This window comes from Protomyctophum bolini, assembly GCF_963924005.1.
Source record: "Protomyctophum bolini genome assembly, chromosome: 22".
NCBI lineage: Eukaryota > Metazoa > Chordata > Actinopteri > Myctophiformes > Myctophidae > Protomyctophum > Protomyctophum bolini.
Window position 1 is genome coordinate 10039292 of NC_137883.1, and position 20589 is coordinate 10059880.

Below are 20589 nucleotides of genomic sequence, written 5' to 3' on the forward strand. Positions count from 1 at the left end.
ACTGGTTATTAATTGTAAGGAGGCGAGATAGGCTACCTGTAATGTAATGCCAGCCTACCAGCTGGCTGTAATCTCCTAATTTCTCTTAATGACAAAGCTATCACTGATAGATTTAAGGCTCATTCATACTCCAGTTTTAGGTGATAAGGTGACCACAGAAACGGTGGTTAGTAAAAACAGAGACGTGTTGGGGTGAGCCGTGAGTCTCTTATCACCATGGCGTAGTTTATGGAGTACGATGAGGCCTTTAGCCTAATGACAAAACTATCGCCGATTCCGGGGGTGCGGGCAATTGCATCCCAGATGTTCTTCTGATGGATTTGGATTGGATTGACAGTGTTGAACGTGATCCAAATGATATCTTTTGCCACTATCACTTTGTTATAGTTGTGGTGTGAGTGGACTCTGACAACCACTTTGAGTTAGAATGAGTTTTTAAAATGGCATTATCGTTCTTGATGTGAATGTTAGGATGATGGGATGAAACCTCTCTGTGGCTGCATGGGTCTGTCATCATATATTGCAGTATAATATATTAGCATTCAAGCTTTGTTTGTAAAACGGCGAGTTGAAAATACCACAAAGGGAGAACCAATGGAATGATGTTTTCACATTACGTGATACTATTGTCTCCAAGTGAAGGAGCATTCTATCAGATTACCCTTGACCTTCTTCTCCAAATGTAGTTTATCGATCTAAGGCTTTTTGAGTGCCTTCTCCTGTAAGAGTATTATCGATCTGCATGTTATAAGGCAGCTACTTGAGCTCCTTTTTGAAGGTGCATGAATATATGTCGTATAAGATGGAGCGGACAATTTCTGCTTTAAAGGAGCATTCAGTGATTTGGGTGATTTGGAAAACCCCCCCGATCCGCCCCAGTAACAAGATGTGCACGTGCACCAAGGTCCGCCCCCACTCGATCATGATTGGAGGAAGCAAGGCCCCTCTTATCCTGATTGGATGAAGGCTGGGCCCTCTGGCCAAAAAAACGAAACTGTTTTTTTTACCACGGGGGTGAACTGGTGACAGGGAGGAACTCCTTATATGGTCAGCACACTCTATAGGAGAGGATTATCAAAAAAATAAAATGTGATATTGGAATTAAGTGAAATCACTGAATATACCGTTTAAGAGGGGAGAGTTTGATGATCAAGGATGCTTGATGTCAATGTTGATCCCTTCATACAGTAGGTTGTACCCAAATGTCCAGGGAAGCATGACTATATACAGTATGGAAAAACCAGAGTTCTTCATAGTTGATTATCCAAAATAGCACAAGGGACAGTAACATTGCAACCAGAGTATTGGTGAATAGTACCCTCTAATATTGCAAAAATGATCGTTAAATTATTTAATTTGACATTTTTCAAGGCACAGATACAGGCAAATTAGGAAAGCGCTTCGGCAAATGAGCTCTTATCAGCATTTTCATCTCATTTCCTACAACAGACATGTTATGCCCCCCTTCTTGTTAATAATTGATTTTAGTGTGAGAATAAAGGGGAAAACCTCTCATCATCATCTCCCTTTCGGTCCATTTGGACCAATACTATGTCTTGTTATTGGCTGGTTTGTGCGATGTGAGAGGAGGCCGGGGTCTCTGCTCAGTTGCCTGTATGGTTTCCCACCCAGCCAGCTTCAGCAGATGAAACTGATTAAATTCCCATCGATTGAGTACCTGTTTTTCACATGTGCTGCCCCTGTGCGGGTTGCTGGCTTGATCGAGTGGACAAATAGCCTTGGTAGAGAGGGTTATTAGGTGTGTGTGTGTGTGTGTGTGTGTGTGTGTGTGTGTGTGTGTGTGTGTGTGTGTGTGTGTGTGTGTGTGTGTGTGTGTGTGTGTGTGTGTGTGTGTGTGTGTGTGTGTGTGTGTGTGTGTGTGTGTGTGTGTGTGTGTGCGTGCGTGTACTGAGGAAGGGCAATAGAAGATGCTGACAGAGGAGGTGCGATGAGGGTGGGACAGGTGAGAAGGAACAGAGAGAGAGGCGAGTGGAGATTCAGATGAATGAAAGAGAACAGTGTCTGCACACAACGGGTAATGCTGAAACATCTCCTCTGAAGTTGTACTGCTACTCAACGTTTCGATCTCATCATGACATTACAATATCCATTACCAGTGTACTGCAGACCCGGCCTATTCTTCTTTTTGATTTATCTGTTTGTCTTGCATCCGGACCACGGATGTGCGTGCATTACCTTCTTCATGAGATTCAGATTAATCACATGACTCAAAAATCCTCACAGGCAACAAGGTCTTGTGTCAGAGACACTAGATCAACATACGTTAGTCAGCACAAAAAAAACAGCTCTAAATACATGAATAAAACAATCTGTCATCGTTATAAATAACCAAATATAACCAAGTGTAAATTGACAACTGTCCGCCTGATAGCAGAAGGAATGAAGGATTTACTGTAGCCACTTTGTTCTCCTAAGGAAGCGGAAAATTATAACCCTGGGCTGAGGACGTTACAGTGAATTCACTGGACAGAACATGGTCAGGTTGGCGAATAATTCCTTTCTGGGCCACCTGTTTCTCCCAAAGGAAGCACACGTCTCTTTGTTGGGCTCCAATTATTTTGAAGCACACTTTCGGAACGCCATTTAGGCTATTCTTGTCCTTGACAGACAATCCATTGAACCAGCAAGTAAATGAGAAAGTTAGAACTTTCAATGATAAAAAATACATTACATCAAATAAGTCCCCAGATATAATTATTCTTTATATGAACTACTCACTCTGTGCTGCCTAGAATTCATGAAGGCTTTTTTATCCTCACATACCCCCACAGGGAATGAAGAACTGAAGATATTTGATGAGTTGGAGAAGTTAATAGGGGACCAAGTTTAACAACAGAAAAAATACACCAATAGATCTGATTATATTATTAATACTCACAAAACTCCCACAGTATAAGCCAAGTGTCATTATGCTCAGAGCATGGAAGGCATTATTGATCAGACTTTGCTACTTTATGTATTTCGAGGTAGTCAGTTTCAAGGACGAACCAGGAGAGCGCATGTGTGAGCGTGTGCGTTCGAACTGGTCTCGTGTTGGTGATGCAGTGAAAATGAGCATACATACAAGAGAAGGTCTGATTGATACCTAGTTTATTGAAATGTTCCTGCTGCTGTGTAGTCAGAGAGGAACGGTGATAGATAGAAAGGTGCTAAGAGGGGGGCAGAGAAAGGATGAAAGAAAGCGAGAGGTCTGTGGGGAGAAGCACTGAATGAATACCTCTGAAATGTGCAGCTGAAAGCTTGTTTTTGTGATCTCCTGCCAGAGTTCAGTTCAGAGCAATGCACAATACATGTATATAGAAGCCAGGTATTGTCCACATGTCTATCAGGGTGAGCGAGCAGCAGGCGCACCCAGCATGAGATAGACAACACCATGACGTCACAGCAAATATGCACACCAGGGCTGGTGACGAATAAACGAAACAAAAAACATATCGCTCATTCATTCATACATGTTGATGCCTTTATACTTATCTTGCTACATATTATAATCATGGTTTGTGTGCGGATGTACTAATGACACAAACAACCAGTCGTAGATGAAGTACTCAGATTATGTATAGAAGCGCCACAATGTAGACCAGACCAAACCAAAAGGCCTGAGTAATAAAAACTAGCTTGTTGTATTGAAGTAAGTGGTTAATGCATGGTATTATTATTACTATTACTATTATTATCTCTACTAAACTACCGGTAACTCTACAAAGTTAGTAGTAACTGAAGCTGTCAAATTATTGAAGTAAAAAAGTAAATGTCATCCATCGCGGTGGCAACAGCTCCACCAGAGTGCTCCAGACTTCCCTCTCCAGAGCAACATTAGTAACTTCCTCCTGGGGGATCCTGAGACGTTCCAAGGCCAGTGAGTCGATGTGATTGCTACAACTGCGCCTCCCCCGTGGGTCTCCTCCCAGTGGGACGTGCCTCCCTATAGGGAGATGCCAGAGAGGCATCCTAACCAGATGCCCGAACCACCTAAGCTGCCTCCTTTCCAAGCAAAGAAGCAGCGACTGTACTCCGAGTCTCTCTCACGCGACTGAACAACTCACCCTATCTCTAAGGGAGATGCCAGGCCCCTTCGACAAAAAGTAATTTCGTCCCCTTGTATTCGCGACCTTATTCCTTCGGTCATGACCCACACTTCATGAACATAGGTGAGAGTAGGAACGAAGATTGCTTCGTAGACAGAGAGCTCTGCCTTCTGGTTCAGTTCTCTTTTTGTCACAACAGTGCGGTACAGCGACTGCTGCTGCTCCAATTCTTCGGCTGATTTCCTTCTCCGTCCTCCCCTCACTCATGAACAAGACCCGAGATACTTAAACTCCTTCACCTGGGTTAATTCCCTACTTTCCTGCACAATCTGCACAATCTATCAGTTTCCTGCTTGAACCATGGCCTCAGATTTGGATATTACATTATTATATTATTTTTTTATTTGGCTAGATTTGGATAATACAATATTTGCCTCTGAGATATTGGAATAGAAGTACTTATGAAGTATTAACCGATTGACATACTTAAGTAAAGCAAGTATGTACAGTACTTTGGTAATTGTAATTTGTTACTTTCCACTACTGCAAACATTTTTAGGGTGAATAATTGATAACATGAAAAATTCTGTGTGTAATAAGGGTCGTTAGTCTAGACTAAGACAGACTTTGGCTCCCAAATGCATCTGGTCATCCGGTCAGGGTCATTTATCCACTCCCATTTCGCCTGTACAGACAAATAGATGCTTAGCAGAAATGAGCAAAATTCTCATCTTTTACCCGGATGGAATCATGAGGTAATGGAATGAATTACAGACTCTTATTATCTTGCACTCCCCTATAATCTTTCTCATGTCATCTCCTCTGCATGCTTCCTCAGAGGGCAGACAGAAATATAGAGAAATAACTTAAATATGCAAAGCCTATTGATGCCAGGTTGAACGTGCGCAGACAGTAACCTGGAAATAATGATTGATTTCATCCAGATGTCTTTACAAATGTGAAAACTGCTATTAGCTCAAACAATATCGATCAGACAATTATGTAATCATTTGTCTCTTTTGGGTGGAAACCTCATATGTCCAAAACGGTTTATTTTCGGGATTAAAATAAAAAAATAGCGCCTGGGCCATGGTCCAGGCACCTTGGCTGGTAATCCAGTCTGGCAGTGTGCCGCGGGTTCGACTCCCGATCCCGACGGCCTTTACTGCATGTCACCCCCCCCATCTCTCTCCCTATTTCCTGTCAGCCTACTGTCTGTCCCTCCATAAAAAAAAATAAAGGTGAAATGAAAAATAGCAAAAGTAGCATTTCGACAAGCTAGAAACGTGAGCTGCCACTTTTGATCCTTTTGTGTGACGGGCCTATACTCTCCCTCTCATCCCACAGGGTGAGGACCTTCCCCAAGGAGTCACCTCTGCTGGGGAGAGACACGGTGCGTGCTCTCATGTACTACGCTCTGAAGGTCTGGAGCGACATCGCGCCGCTCAACTTCCACGAGGTGGCGGGCAACGACGCCGACATCCAGATAGACTTCACCAAGGCGGAGCACAACGACGGGTACCCCTTCGACGGCCCGGGGGGCACCGTGGCACACGCCTTCTTCCCCGGGGAGCGCTTCACCGCCGGGGACACCCACTTTGACGACGACGAGGCCTGGACCTTCAGGGCACCAGGTGAGGCACGTTGGTCGCCGAGAGCATATATAGTGTGTGGCTGTGGCTCGTGCAGCATCTACCTGTGTATGCATCCGTCCATACAGTATGGTGTGTGCGTGCGTGCGTGCGGCTGTGCTGAGATGAGATGATATATATATATCAAACCCAAACGTCTAGTTGTCTGTTTTAAGTAGATTTCAGGAAACGAACACGATGGTTATAGATATGATCTTATTAATCACAAATCCTCTCCTCTCCCATCTCCATATCTTGTTGCCCCATCAATTTCCTCTCCTATCTTGCGCTTTCCTCACCTCACTTGATCCCTCCCATCATCCCACATATCCCTCTCCTCTCCCTTTAATCTGGTCGGGTGGACTTGAAAACATGACTCATGCTGCCTCACTCCATCATCCGCTCCCCCTCTGCCTGTACCCCTGTCTCTGAAAGATGAGAGCAGAGACTGAGGGAAGGGTGATGAGGGAGAAAAGGATAATGTGACGCTCGTGGGGAACATTATGGCCAAAACATTCTAGACTCCCAAGGTAGGCTGTGAGCGCGAGGCAGGGCATGGCATGACTAGAATCATTATAGACGAGGAAGGAGAGCCAGTTTTTTGTTTGCCTTCACAGTTGTCCCAGTCTGTTAACTAGAACAGCTCAACTCTTCTCAAAAACCAAGCTATGCATGTGTCTAGCCTTTGTTCATGCTCCATATTCACTATTTAATTTTTGATTTATTCAAACTATGTATATACAGCAGTAGCATACAACTGAAATAATGGAGGCGGAGAATATATTGGTTACAAGCGATGCTTGTTATAAAGCGAAGAATTGTTCAGTCCATTCCTTCCCATTTCATCAAGAAATTGATGAGGCAGAATTTTAATCTGCCGATGTTGGAAGCTCTTTAGAGCTTTTAGAGAGAACAAAAACATTTAAATATCACAGCAGCCAACACATTCAGAGACATACAGATGGTGTATTTTGATGATAATTTGGTGATCATTTTGAACACATTTTGAAGAAGTTAAAACTCAAGTCCATATTGACGAGGTGCTATCAATCAAGGAGAAGGTTGGTGTTGGAGGAGTGGAGGCTTTGAGTGGCGGGTTTTGGGGCGAGGAGTTCTTTGAGTTGGGGCGGGGGGCATTTACAGGGATTGAAAATCAAAGGTTTCGCTTATGGGGGCTCCTGACACATTTTGAGATGGGGTATGTACGTCCGCAGCCAAATTCATATAATTTTGGGGGGTCCTTGACGTGAAAAGGTTTTGAGCACCCCTGATAGTACAGTAGCTGATAGTACTGTAGCAACATATGTTTTTCAGAAAACTGTGAGGTTCGGAAATGTGTGTTCGGAAATGCGCACCGGGAATGAGCTCTGGTTTTTTTTGTGCACTGGGCGGTGATGTCATAGAGCACGAGTGTGGCTTATTTACGAACGACCAGTTAAAACGACAAAGGAGCATTTTCCCCGCCCGGGAGTGCTCGAGACACCGCAGTGATGCACGCACATGCACTGGACAAGCCCAACTTTCTGAGTAGGGTCGGTAAGTGCAGGCACTCAGCACACCCGGGATGCAGCGCACTAGATTTTCCAACGACAACACGCTGTGAGTGACACTGAATAAACAAATGACAAGAGTGCACACCAGTGCGCTCAGTGCGAATTCCCAAACACACCCTTAGAAAACATTTGTAGAATCGGCCTCAGGACCGTCTTGATGGGTTCTACTGTACCACCTATTAAAACCAATTATACAGGTCGTTTCGAGGAAGCAATCTGATTGGTTGAAACAGCCTTCTAGCCGTGGTTCAAACGAGCACCACTCCACACCTAATCAAAACAAAGAATTCAGCTGCTCTGTTTTCCTAGAGTGCAGCAAACTAGGCTAGGTAGTTTCTTGGGACATTGGTGGTCGTAGTGACTACATCTGTCATCTGTCAGCGATTTTCTTAGTTTTAAGGGTGATTATTGCCACTTCAGTGCTTGCTGAACTCGACTACGTCTCGTTCCTGACCGCATCACTGTCGTGGCAATAATCACTTTTAAACCACACCCTCTCGTGTAATATTGCTTAATTAACCCATTTAGGCCTGATGTCGAAATTGAATGTCTTTTTTTCTGAAAAACCTCATGTTTCTATATCAGTACTGGTTCTCAATATTTCATGTGACGGACCCCAATAGAATATGTTGTATGGACCCACCAGAAGCAAAGATTTGAGTTAAAAACTGAAACTCTGAAAGAATATATATTCAAAGATTTGAGCTTGTAGATCTGCTATTTTTCCATAGCTAAAGTATAACATAATGCTTGAAACACCAAAAGGGGGTTCCTGCCCAAAAACACCTATAACATCATTATAGTTTTACTACTGTACAACCATAACCATGATAACAACATGTCCGCAAGGATGAACACATTTTGTGTACACAGGGGCTGTGTCGGAGCCCCAACATTGGATATTGATAAGCTCTGATGTGGAGAGACACATGAAAACAGAAACAGAAGGTCATCATGGGTTCATGAAACTCTTCAAAGACGGTCGGGAGGTCCTTCAACATATTTCATAGTCCAGTGGCTTTGAACATATTTTCCATTAGCAATTTCTCTCTCTCTCTCACTCACTCACTCACGCAAACACACAAACACACACAAACACACACAAACACACACAAACACACTCAACACTCACACACTCACACGATGCACACCGGTGCATGCCCTTTAAATGTTATCTTATTCTTATCATTCATATTCTAATTGAATTTAAAACTGCTACATTGAACGTGAGTGATCAGAGAGTGAGCAGAGTCTATGCATGTTTTGAACCTACAGTACGTAGATGCACATCTTAATGGGAATAATGCAGCCTGTGACGAGATTCTGACCAGGTTTATGTCTACAGTGCAGTCACTTTATGCTGCAAATGCTTACAGTATGCTTCAAAATTGAGTAAAAGTAAAAAAAATATTGGTAGCAAAATATATATCCTTACAAAATTAAAAGTACTCATTATGCAGAATGTCCCATTTTACAAGTTTCTAGCGTTGCATTGTGGGTGTGGGGCGCTTCCGTTTTGGGCTTCCATTCGTTCCTTCGCACTTGTTTTTTTCATTTACGCAACATCTATAGAATCCGACCAGTCCTTTCCACCCCTAACCCTCATCCTTTCATCCCGTTTGGGCTATTGTAACGCCCTCTATTCATCACTCCGCAAAGGATCCATACACCGCCTACAGTTAGTACAGAACGCAGCCGTAAGACTCATCACTGGAACAAGAAAATCTGAACACATCACCCCGGTACTGGCCTCATTACACTGGCTCCCTGTACATTTTAGAATTGATTTTAAGATTGTAATACTGACTTTTAAAGCTCGGAATGGCCTGACACCGCAATACCTAGCGGATCTTCTTAAACCCCACCAGCCTGTTCGCCAATTAAGGTCCTCTACTATTTTCTAGAGAAAGTATGCTCTAGAAAACGCCAATGTTCCCATCACGCTCTCCGAACATCGCGGATCTGTTCAACACCACGGACAGCACTTTAGATTCCGAGAAAAAAGCCTGCAAAGGCGCGTCCTAAAACAGAAGCCAGTGTGGTTGAGTGAAAACAATCGGTGCGGGCGGGGCCCTAGCAACGGTGCATAGCAACCAGAGCGGTTCAAAAAATGAAACGCATCGAGGCAATGTTCTAGCGATATTAAACGCCTTAAGACGAGCCTGCTCGTCACGCGTACCCAGCGCATGGCACAAAATTAATTGTTCAGGACGAGTATACCTGTCATACGGTCCCAACGTGTTAATATTTTGTAATAATAATCCAAATCTATAAAGTAACTAGTAACAACAGTTTTCAAATAATTGTATGGAGTATATTAAAGTAAAGGTACTGAGAATTGGAAATACTCCAGTAAAATGCCTCCAAAATCTATTCAAGTACAGTACTTGAGTACATGTAATAAAAGAACATCATCATTATCATCGAAATGTGCACACTTTGCCTGACCAGTGACCACTCCTCACTTCCCTAAAAGCTCGCCCGTGGGTGCACAGAAGGACACAACTGCATTTGCTTCACAACATGGTCACGCAGCATGACAATGACAAGTGCGACAGGTGTAAAATAGCAATGTTTTGGCAGACAAGCTGTGTTCTTCAAGATTAATGTGGCATTCAATGCCCACAGCTGCTTGAAAGATTTATTTGAACACGTGGATTTGTGGAAGTGTGCAGAAATAACCACATAGTGATTGAACAGAGTTGAGCAAACAGAGAATAATTGTATCTAGATTAGTAATTTAGACTAAAGTGAAGTGGTTTAAAGTGGCTTTCTTTTTGTATTGGTTTACTAATGACTTTGTATGTTGTCCAATTTGCTGTTCCAAAGGTTCTACCTGACACTATGCTAATCAAATTAATACAACAATGTTGTCAAAGCTTGATACAATTAAGTCTTCCATAACATTTCAGCACTTGCACAGCAGACCCAGGATCAAATAAAGAAAAAATACCTAAAAGTTGTACAGTACTTAGTAACTAGTAAATGTCCTAGTTACTTTCCACCACTGAATGAGACCGTCGGCTGCTTCTACGGCAGCCTAACGTAACTGAGACCCTCTTCTACAGCAGCCTAACGTAACTGCTGCACCGGCTTAGGAAGTCTCACCTTGCACATAATCATTCATGCGCGCTTTCACTTATCTAATCAACCCCATCCCTGTCCTACAGCACACACATCTAATATGTCTCTTATGTTATTGAATAGTTTGGCTTTGATATGTTTAGCCCCCATCCTGTGCTTATTGCTGTGTTTTCCTGTCCTCTCTCTGTTAAGTGACAGATGCGAGGCACTGAGGCACAGGGAAGTAACTTAATTAAACAATGCTTCATTTTCTCTGAAGTCGCACTCTGTCACGTCCACCTTGCTGCAAGGCCCAGTTGATGAATCATGTGTTCAATGGCATCGCCGCCTTGTCCGTAATTCAGACGACGTCTAAGCTGATGTTCTACTTCTTATCAACACCTCTTATCTTATATAATATCGCGTATAAGGCGGGAAGCTTGAAGTCCTCCTTGGTTTAGCATTCTTCCTCGTAGGATATCAGATAACAGCACGAGTTGTTGTTCACATCAACAACTTTTTTCCTGCATCCAGATAACCTAAGATTTAAAGGTTAGGTCAGCTTTAAAGTTCAAAAGTGAACGTTTTGACTGCAGCAGATTGCAACAGTATAATCTTCTCAAGAGGGATGGATGTTATCAGATGACTGCAAAGCTAAATAATTGCTTTTGCTTTAATATGCAAAGTGTTTAACAGTGGAAATACTAATCCTTTTTGCTGTATTTTTCATCTACAGTCCACCTGACCCAAATGGATCATATTTAACTGAAACCTCCTTAAACTCTACAGATTTATGTCATTGCCAGTGATTTTAACATGTTGGTGATGATGGTGCTTTTTAATGTTTTATTAATATCAGGTAGTTCTTTAAAAATGGCCCAGGACATATACTCTGGAGTCTTGTTTTTGGTTTGAATATTGATTATTTATTTTATGGATCACAACTGATTTGATTTGTCATTTAATCCAGTCCTTTGCCCTGCCTGCATAGCATTAGCTCACACATTCCTTTCCATTTTAACTGCTTTATGCACAAGTAATGTTGACTACTTGGTGCAGTCTTTTAATGAACCCTGCCTCTCAGCCATGGATAAAGGGACCCCAATTAAAACTAAATTGGCTCCTTTGATCAAGTCATCCCCTTAGATAAATTACAATATTCGCTCTCTATAGCGAGACTGCAGGACAGGTGAATGCCTGTGGAAATCATGTCTGCTATCTTTTATTTAAAACAACTTCTAATAATGTGCTAAACTTTAGCACATTATCAAAAGTTGGCTAAAGGATGTTAGTGCTACTTACTTCTTTATTCTTGTGCCTAAAAGTCAGCACAGTAGTTTTATTTGACACCTTTTGTAACTAGAGGTTCGAGCCACTATGCAGCACTACACCACTTATCCGACCAATATGTCTATGCCTGCCGGCACTCCCATTAGACAATTTTAATATAGGATAGGATATTGTTACTCCTGCAGCTGTTTCTCACCTGATGAACGTACCCCTCCCCCTCCAAACAAACAAAAAGTAAAATAAATTACATTCACAAATAACGTTGTATGAAAAGTTGTGCTATACTGGCAGTCAGAGCAGTGACAAAGGGAGGGCAGGGATATCTTCTTTTCCACTGTGAGGAAACTTGTCTTGGACTCGAACACTACATGTATACAGAACTGTACGTGCCTCTATGATGGCATTAAAAACATATAAACAAAGCAATACACGCTGAGCAAATCACAACCACAAATTACACATATTGCACATGCTCCAGTACATATAATGCAAGAAATTACACAACCTGTTATGTTGATGATGATGTACTATGTTTGTGCAAGCCCTACAGCCACAAGCACTGCAATTACATTTTTAATTGGTACAGTAGGTACAACTTTTTTCTTAATGGTTAGGTTTACATTGGAGTACTCGTAACATCTCAGCGCTTTCAAGTAGAAACCTTGTGTCTCCGTAGTTTGTAGATTAATGCCCTGTTTTATCATAGTGTAGTTGTCACACAAAAGCTGCGAAAATAGCCGATCTGCAAGCTCACAGCGTATTTGCGTTGTGAAATAAAAAGTGGTTACGTGTTTATGTGGGGTTTTTTTATGGATATTGAACCGATGAAAAGTATTAACAAGAACCGGAAACTAAATAATATCTACATTGGATCCATTGGGACACACAGGTTATTTTTCCAAGGTTTCCACCCGGCAGCGATTGTCTGCGGGATGGTAAGAGAAGGAGAACAATGTTCTCTGGGCTTGTCTGAGAACAGACCACTCATCCATTCACTATACTATGGCGTTCTTTCCTCCTCTGTCTGTACCAGACGAGCAGGCTTGGATTTGTATTCTGCCCTATCATGTTGACATTCTTTGCCCAGTTATGCTGTTAAATACGGCCTGGTGGTAGAATTCAAATATGATCCTCTGATGCACCCCGAGAGTCTGCATAAAAGAGGCAGCTACCCGTTCTGCATTAGTCTGAGTATAGCAGCCATTTGAACATTTTAATAATGACTCGAAAATACTGTTCCTGAAGAAACGGTGAGGGCTCGAGTAGTTTGCGGCGCGATCCGTTTGGAGCCATGCCGTCGTTTCTAACGGCAACCTTGAACCTGTCACTCAACTTCACATGCACACCCGTTCACATACACACACACACACACACACACACACACACACACACACACACACACACACACACACACACACACACACACACACCTCCGTTGTCAGGCCCCGCCCTGACTGGCACCCCAGCAAAAAAAAAAAAAAAGGTACCATTCAAACCGCTACAAGTTCTCTACTCGATGATGAGGTATTGACCCACATGGTGTCACAGCCCCGCTCCTTCTGTCTTCCTATTGATTGACCCACATTTCGTCACAGTCCAGAGGGTAAACGGCCCCGGGGACAATTAGCAATAGTGGACGCGCTACTCGAACCCACAACTAGAAAGAAGAAACCGTGTGGTTGCAGTGCGATTGTTCTTCACTGGCTCCCGATGGAATTATTATTGGGGTGACTTACAGCTCTGTATTGATCACCTGCCTACATTAGAGCTCTACTGTACAGTATGTCTCCAGCAGGTCTCGTTCAGGTCCTCTGATCAGGTAGCCTGGTTAATAAACCAGACCGAATCAGCCGTTGGCAAAAGAAAATTGCCTGCCGGCGGATTACGGTCTGGAGAGGCTCAATTGTACGCCCATTTCCTACACCAGATAAATGGGGCGGCCAATCGGGACACGGTATGCAATATGGGCGGGCTTTGGTACAGTGACTTTCAATGCTTGAGACCTTTGACTGACAGTAGCTCTGACCAATTGCGTCAAAGAGAAAATGTTTCAACCCGCCGCCCTGCAAATGAAATCCAGAGATACAATCCGTGAAGTTGTGATCTCGTTTGTTAGTTATCTTGTTTGTTCGTAGTATGAGTGTTGCAGTGTCAAGGCTGTTGTACGTACAACACGGCATGTGGGCGCCGCCATTGTCCCTCTAGAGGTTTCGAGTTGGTCACGTGATCCTGGGTGTTGCAGTGTGATTCAGGCTGACTGGAGTATGTTACGATCGTATACAGGGCATGGACGCCACCATTACGGAGATTCTAAACACAAAGCGCCCCCCCTCCCGTCCTGTTTCAGGAGGGGAGGGGAGACCCGGGAGAGGCAAGCAGTGTGATTCAAGGGTGAATGGAGTATTACGATGGTGGCCACACAAGTGACCGAAATTAATCAGTAAAAAAAACGCAAATCACATAAAACTACGGGGTCCACATCGGAGCGTCGGGGATTCAAACTGTGTGTTAACATTATCATAATTGTATCCCACCCCAACTCCTCCCAGTGCAGCCAGCATGTTATATATATTTTTTTTAAATATATATTTTATACACTGTATGTTTATATGCTATAATTACTGTGTAAAGCACTTTGTGACATATCTGCTCTCGACTGGTGCTTTATAAATAAAGTGACATACTCACTTACCTCAAACTGAGGTCACCCAATGCCATCGTTAAATTTGCACAATTAGTGCTGAGTTAGCAAAATGTTAAATGCCCCATTTATTGGGCCGGCTCTTCTCCTGCTGGTTGATTGATAGTTCAGGTATCCATGGTACTTTTCTGGGGTCATTTAAACGAGGCCTGGAATTGCTTTTTTGTTGTTTTGACAGGCAACAGATTGCCATTATTAATTATCTCTCTAACTGATGCCCTGCAAAGACTTGCAGACTGAATACCGTGGCTTCAACAAAAAGCCTCATTAAGCAGTAGTTTTTCTTTTCCTTCTTTTTTGCATGACTTCCAAGTCATTGCTGTGTGTGCGTGAGCGTGCGTGCGTGTGCACACGTGTCTGTGTGTGCACACGTGTCTGTGATTGTGTGTAGGTGAGGTGGAGTGATGAATGAGAGCGTAACAGATGTGTTTCTACATGGTTGGTGAACATGTAAGCTGCAGTAAGGGGGTGGTCACACCCACACACACATCACTACAGGTGCAGCTGCTTCAAGACGCCTCGGCAAAGCTGTGTCGGCAAAACAGTGCGACATGCCTGCCGTTGCTGTGCTACTGGATAAGTGTTTGAGAAATGAGTTTCCCTTGAGTTATGTAGTTCATCATAATTATACCGGGGATATAAACCTTTCGTCTTCATTTGCCAAAGTCCCACCGTTCCTGCCACATCTCCTGGCAACAGGAAGAAGTGCTGTGGAGCGGGCCGTACCAAACAACGGTTTCACTGGCTACACATTTCTTGGTTTCTGTAGTTTGTATTGTACCCTTTGGACAAGTGGGAAATCATCTTTGTTCCTGATATACAGTACTCTTGATAGTGAAAATGTATGCACTACACAAACACCATGAAATAATGTCTGAATCTAAAATCGACGCACCTAACTATATGAAGTTATCCAACCATGGCTCTGGCTCATACACACCCCCAGGCATAGTTTAGATAAGAAATGTGGAGTACCGGTTCAGTCTAATGTCACAGTATACATTTTATGCTGAATGGTCAGGTGCCGTATTATCCCTGGAGAAGATACGGTGGTTGACCAATCAGTGTAAACTTTAAGCCTCCTCGGTTTAGTCTACCACTCCCTCAGACTGGGAAAGTAAAGGCTGGGTATGTGATGTCCATGTGCTGTTACATGTTCCCACTTTAAAGGGTAGAATTTCAATAATTTCAGCAAAACACATTTTCAAACTAATCCAAGGGCCAAATCATGCGAGCAAGTAATAATTATAATTTCTTTCCTCTTATTTCACCCTATTAGTTGCCAATTTACGTAATAGGTTGTGTGTAATTATTGTGACAAATGTGATAAGGTGCTAAATACATAAGCCTAATATAGGACTGTGGTTCCGTGAAATAAAGAACATTGAGAATGATGTGAGTCATAATGAAAGGCTGGCCACTAGCTGTGCTTTCTATCTAGAGTGCTGCATCCTCATTAAACTTTAAACACGCTTCTGTGGGTTACATATTGTATATACCATACAGTAGTTCTTAACGCATTGGAATTCGGGAAAGCATGGCTTTGCGGTCCGGGCACCTAGGCTCCAATGTAGCCTGACAACGTGTTGTGGGTTCGAGTCCCGATCCCCGACGGCCTTGCTGTGTGTCACTCCCCATTTCCTGTCTACCTACTGTCAATAAAGACATAAAAATCCCCAAAATAAATCTGGAAAGCATCTGTGCCATTTTAGATTTTCAGGTTGGCAACTTGGCTATTCAAATAGACTATATTCAAGCTAAATTAAAGCACGCTTGTATCTGCTATTTTGGGACAAAAGTGAGGGGCGTCTTATCATCATACATCATCATACACATTACGTGCTCAACAAATTAAATCATCACAAATGTCATTCCGGCCAATCACAATTTGCGTCTTCACTTTTCCGCCCTTGGACATAGGAGGGGCTCAAAAATCGAGACGTTGAATAATTTTGAATTGGGACAAAGTTTGAGAACTACTGATTCAGAAGGCATTTGTAGAATGGTCCTCGGTTCTTAAGTACAATTCTGCTGTATTTGTACTTTACTGAGTATTTCCAATTCAAATACTATAATTATTTCTACTCCACTACATCTCAGATCCTAATATTGTACTTTTACTCAACTATTTTTTTTTTTTAACTTTAGTTACTAGTTACTTTGTAAATTTGTATTATTATTACAGCAACAAGTAACTTCAGCCCAATATACATTTCTATCATTTGATCTACTAGCTAACATTATTGTGACTCTGACGCATTGAGAGCTTGTAGATCTGCTATTTTCAAACGATTTGAAAACTTGAAATGATAGACATTCTACATAATGAGTACTTTTGGTACTTTAAGTAAATCTTAATGCCAGAACTTTTGTACTTTTACTCAAGTGCATTTTGAATTCCGGTCTTTTACTTGCAACATATAGTATTTGAATACTGCAGTATTAATACTTTTACTTAAGTAGAAAGTACTTCTTCCACCACTGTGTGTACTTGGTGGGGTTTATATGATCTTCACTACTAATTACTACTGTAGCAGAAACACGGAGCTGCAGTTTGATCAATGAAGTGAAAACCATCACTTCTCACAGATCGAGGCCCTTGGAGATGAACAGTACCCATTAAACCATGCTCCAGGGTCGGTCCCGGGATAGAACCTTGTACAGTCTCCACGGGCATCGGGATATCCACTGGCCCAGTACCTGCACAATAAACAACAATTTATTGAACCACATGCACTCAGTCACTCACATACAGTGACTTTGATAGAATTACAATATAAAAACATTAATGTTAAATGTCTCACTGTGTTGTCAGTGGTGTTCCATCAACCCACGTCCATCTGCCCTCAGTCCTGGTCAGACCAATCCATGAATAACGACCAGCACCACTCAATCCATTGATGAATACCTGATTATTTGTACATGATTGAATCATCATTAATTGTGTCTCCAATACATTCACTTCTTCACTATAATCATGGAATTAGATCTGAGAACCCATCGTCAAAAAATAAAGGAAAAATCACACCAATGTGAATTGAGTGGTGCAACTCCCCTCTCTCCCCACCCTCTCTCTCATTAGCAGGCAACAGTGCAGCACTATCCCTCTCTCTGTTTCTGTCACAACAGCGCCCCTACTGGTAATAACTGGTGCTCATTAACACATACATAGGCGGACACATAGGTGAACACGGACATTGCTGTTCCTTGGAGTGGTTGCACCACTCAAAAATAACACCCTATTTCCTTGAGTCGTATCTGGATGATGGACACCTGGACACACTCGCGCTCAAACACACACACACACACACACAGACACACACACACACACGGGCACACGGACACACGCGGACACACGGACACAACTAACCTGTTCTTCTCCACTGTTAATGACCACCAGATCAGCTCCTAGACTCCGACATTCGTCTCTACCTTCCTGCCATGATTTCTTCTCAGTAGTTATGTAGTAACAGCTGCGTCCAAACTTCTTCCATCCACAGGGACACGACTTGTCTAAAAACATCAAACAGGAGATTTACTGATGGGTTTTCAATGTACCGATAATTAATTCTAACACAGTTGTAATAATAATAGTAGTCAGAGATGTAGTGGAGTGGAGGCAAAACTATTCATCTATTATATCTACAAGCTCATCTACGAGCTTGTAGGTCTGCTATTTTATTTAAATCGAAGAACGACTGACATAGAAACATAGCTTTTTACTGTCAGGATGTAGAAGACATTTTTAGAATCTGATCTCAGGTCAAAATGGGTTAAATATTTCAATTTTGTCGTAGGCCTATGTAGCATTACGCGGAAGCGTGGATTGAACCCGGGGGCCGGGGCTCCCACTCACCAGACCAACGCGCAGCCTACCGTGCCAATAGGGCTGAGCCCGATTAGCAGGACTGTTGCAGGCTGGGTCTCGGCTGCATGGAGGCTACACCTACTTCCTACTACTACAAATATTGTAGTTTTTACTCCACTACATTTATTTGACAGATTTAGTTATACTTTATATATTTAGATTATTAATATTAAATCTATTTCAGCAGCCGTCCCCATTGATGATGTCATTGGTAGGCAGGTTTCTGAACTGTTCACATAGACAAATTATGCCATGTTATAATGAGCATTAGTGACGCCGATATATTATATAAAGATGAGCTTGAAAACGGGTGACGTGCATCTTAAGAATAATGATTGTTCTATGATAGTTGTCATACACCAGCAGTGATGAGCTTACTCAGAATCTCTACCTCTATATCCCAGATAATAATTAAAATATCAATGATATTATTTAATTTATTTTGTATCTTCTCTCACCTGCTGTCTGAGTCTTCAGCTGGTTTACTTCACGTTGAAGCCGGTCCTTCTCCAGCGTCAGGTCGGTGTTGACGGAATTTAGCTGGTTCTTCTCCTGCGTCAGGTCGGTGTTGACGGAATTTAGCCGGTTCTTCTCCTGCGTCAGGTCGGTGTTGACGGAATTTAGCCGGTTCTTCTCCTGCGTCAGTTTGGTATTCTCCAAGATCAGAGTATGGTAGTTGGACTTGTTGGACAGCGTGTAATGATCATGTACCAGGGTGTCGTTGGCCATGATGTTACTGCAGGGTGAACGATCTGCGAAGGACAGAAATGGATGATAAAGACAGTTATCGCTACTGTTCATGATGAGGTCAAGCATCTGTGGTGGAACACTTTATTTGAGAAGAAAATCTCAACGTGTTAATTATCCTTTTTTCATGTGCATTGTCACTTGTCAACACTACTTTATTCATCATACTTTTCAGATGCATATCATGCAATGCAATAATACAAAAAGAAACGATGAATTTGATTACAAAAATAAATAAATGATAATAATAATAATAATAATTAAAAAGTCAACATTTTGGGTTAAAGCCGTGGTGGCCTTAATTGTTTCCTGTATGCATCTACCTTTGTCCAGCACCAGCGAGGAACTGGATGTGCGCAAGACTTCTGCTTTTTAAACAAGGCCTTAATAGTTGTCACAGCTAGAAAATGTCAAGCAACAAACTCCATGCAATACTCACAGCTCACGCCCAGGCCTGTGATCACACCGGGTGCAGGTCTTTTTTCCGACAGCATATTGATCCGAAACCTCAATCCTAACCTAACCCTAACCGCAAGCACGGGAGCAGCGCATGTTGGACCATCGCTTTTTCGCATCGCAGCGACGGTCCCCCCGCTGCGGAGCGGATCGTTGCCCCGTCGGCTAGAATGCTGTCGGAAAATAGTCCGCCTCCCGATCACACCCAGCCGTATAAGACACACAGCTAGGCAACAAACTCCCTGAGTGAGTGATGTGGTAGTTTAGTGACATGTAATACTCACAGTACACAGCCTGGGCTATGTTGCCACCGGACAGTATAAGACACAAAATCACCACAGCAACAACTCTGAAAGGCCTTCTCCCTGTTAAGACAAAGACAAGATAAGAGTAAATGCCGTTAGCTAAACCCAACCGGACCAAAGTACTCTAAAATAAAATACTAAAATACTTTTACACATAAAGTGAATGACTTCTATAACTGTCCTCGGCCTCAACTCTCCTCGGTCTCACATTCTTTGTCAAGACTGGAAAAGCATAAATATATGTATCTATATGTATATATATATATATATATATATATATATATATATGTATATGTATGACAGCTTTCAAGGATGAGAGGCTTGAACTATTGACAAGTTAACAAATGGTAACTATCTTGATTATTACTCCTTGATTGGTTTAATGAAAATGGCACTTGTGATTTTTTGTAAATGATGTACTTAGTTAATTCAGTCAGAACTCACAAATATGCATAAGATGTAATGCGAGCGTGAATGCTCTTTTATCTTGGCATTATCTTGCTACAGTTTCTCTCTCTCGCACACGCACACGCACACACATTCACACACACACAGACAAACATATACATACAGTGGGAGAAGGAGGGAGGGAGATAATTTAAAATCGTTGAACCTAGGGTTTAAAAGGTTTAAACGTGTTTGTATTGGTGATTTTTAGTCTTAGTAATATCTCTTACCAGACTTCTTCTTGGTCTGAAGATCTCCATAGACGGCATCGTCTATCTTGTGCCGATCAAGACACTCATAATGTCCTTCTTCAGACATTTCTACATTAGTTCTTCTTGTAGTGACGATGGTTTCATTCTCGTAGTCTGCATCGTCTTGGACCTCAATGTTTTCAGAATGCCTCGCTACAGCCATCTGTACCTTTATGACTTCAATTCTTCCTGCATGTTTTTGACCTTCTTCACAACACACTGAGTATA

At 42.4% G+C, this 20589-nt stretch overlaps 2 protein-coding genes across 2 annotated transcripts in view; one reads left to right on the plus strand and one right to left on the minus strand.

The window, feature by feature from the left end:
• Positions 1-20589, plus strand: part of LOC308310227 (matrix metalloproteinase-17-like) — a 113612-nt gene that overhangs the window by 55568 nt on the left and 37455 nt on the right. Inside the window, exon 5 of the mRNA XM_080756445.1 lies at positions 5397-5683. Coding sequence (XP_080612571.1) covers positions 5397-5683 — 287 coding nt within the window. The remainder of the gene's footprint in view (positions 1-5396; positions 5684-20589) is intronic.
• LOC308310228 (uncharacterized protein) lies at positions 16809-20544 on the minus strand. The gene is made up of 5 exons (XM_080756446.1): positions 20341-20544; positions 18614-18907; positions 17658-17800; positions 17092-17195; positions 16809-16987 (listed from the first exon to the last, which is right to left on the minus strand). Exons 1-5 carry the CDS (start codon positions 20522-20524, stop codon positions 16864-16866), a joined length of 849 nt encoding a protein of 282 aa, XP_080612572.1. The 5' UTR covers positions 20525-20544; the 3' UTR covers positions 16809-16863.

Excerpts from the sequence above, each read along its gene's own strand:
- LOC308310228 (XM_080756446.1), bottom strand. The coding sequence starts at position 20,524 with ATGGCTGTAGCGAGGCATTCTGAAAACATTGAGGTCCAAGACGATGCA. Across the intron at positions 18,908-20,340 it reads TCAGACCAAGAAGAAGTCTG|ATCGTTCACCCTGCAGTAAC; the intron begins GTAAGAGATATT and ends TGTCCTTCGCAG. Across the intron at positions 17,801-18,613 it reads GCTGAAGACTCAGACAGCAG|ACAAGTCGTGTCCCTGTGGA; the intron begins GTGAGAGAAGAT and ends TGATGTTTTTAG.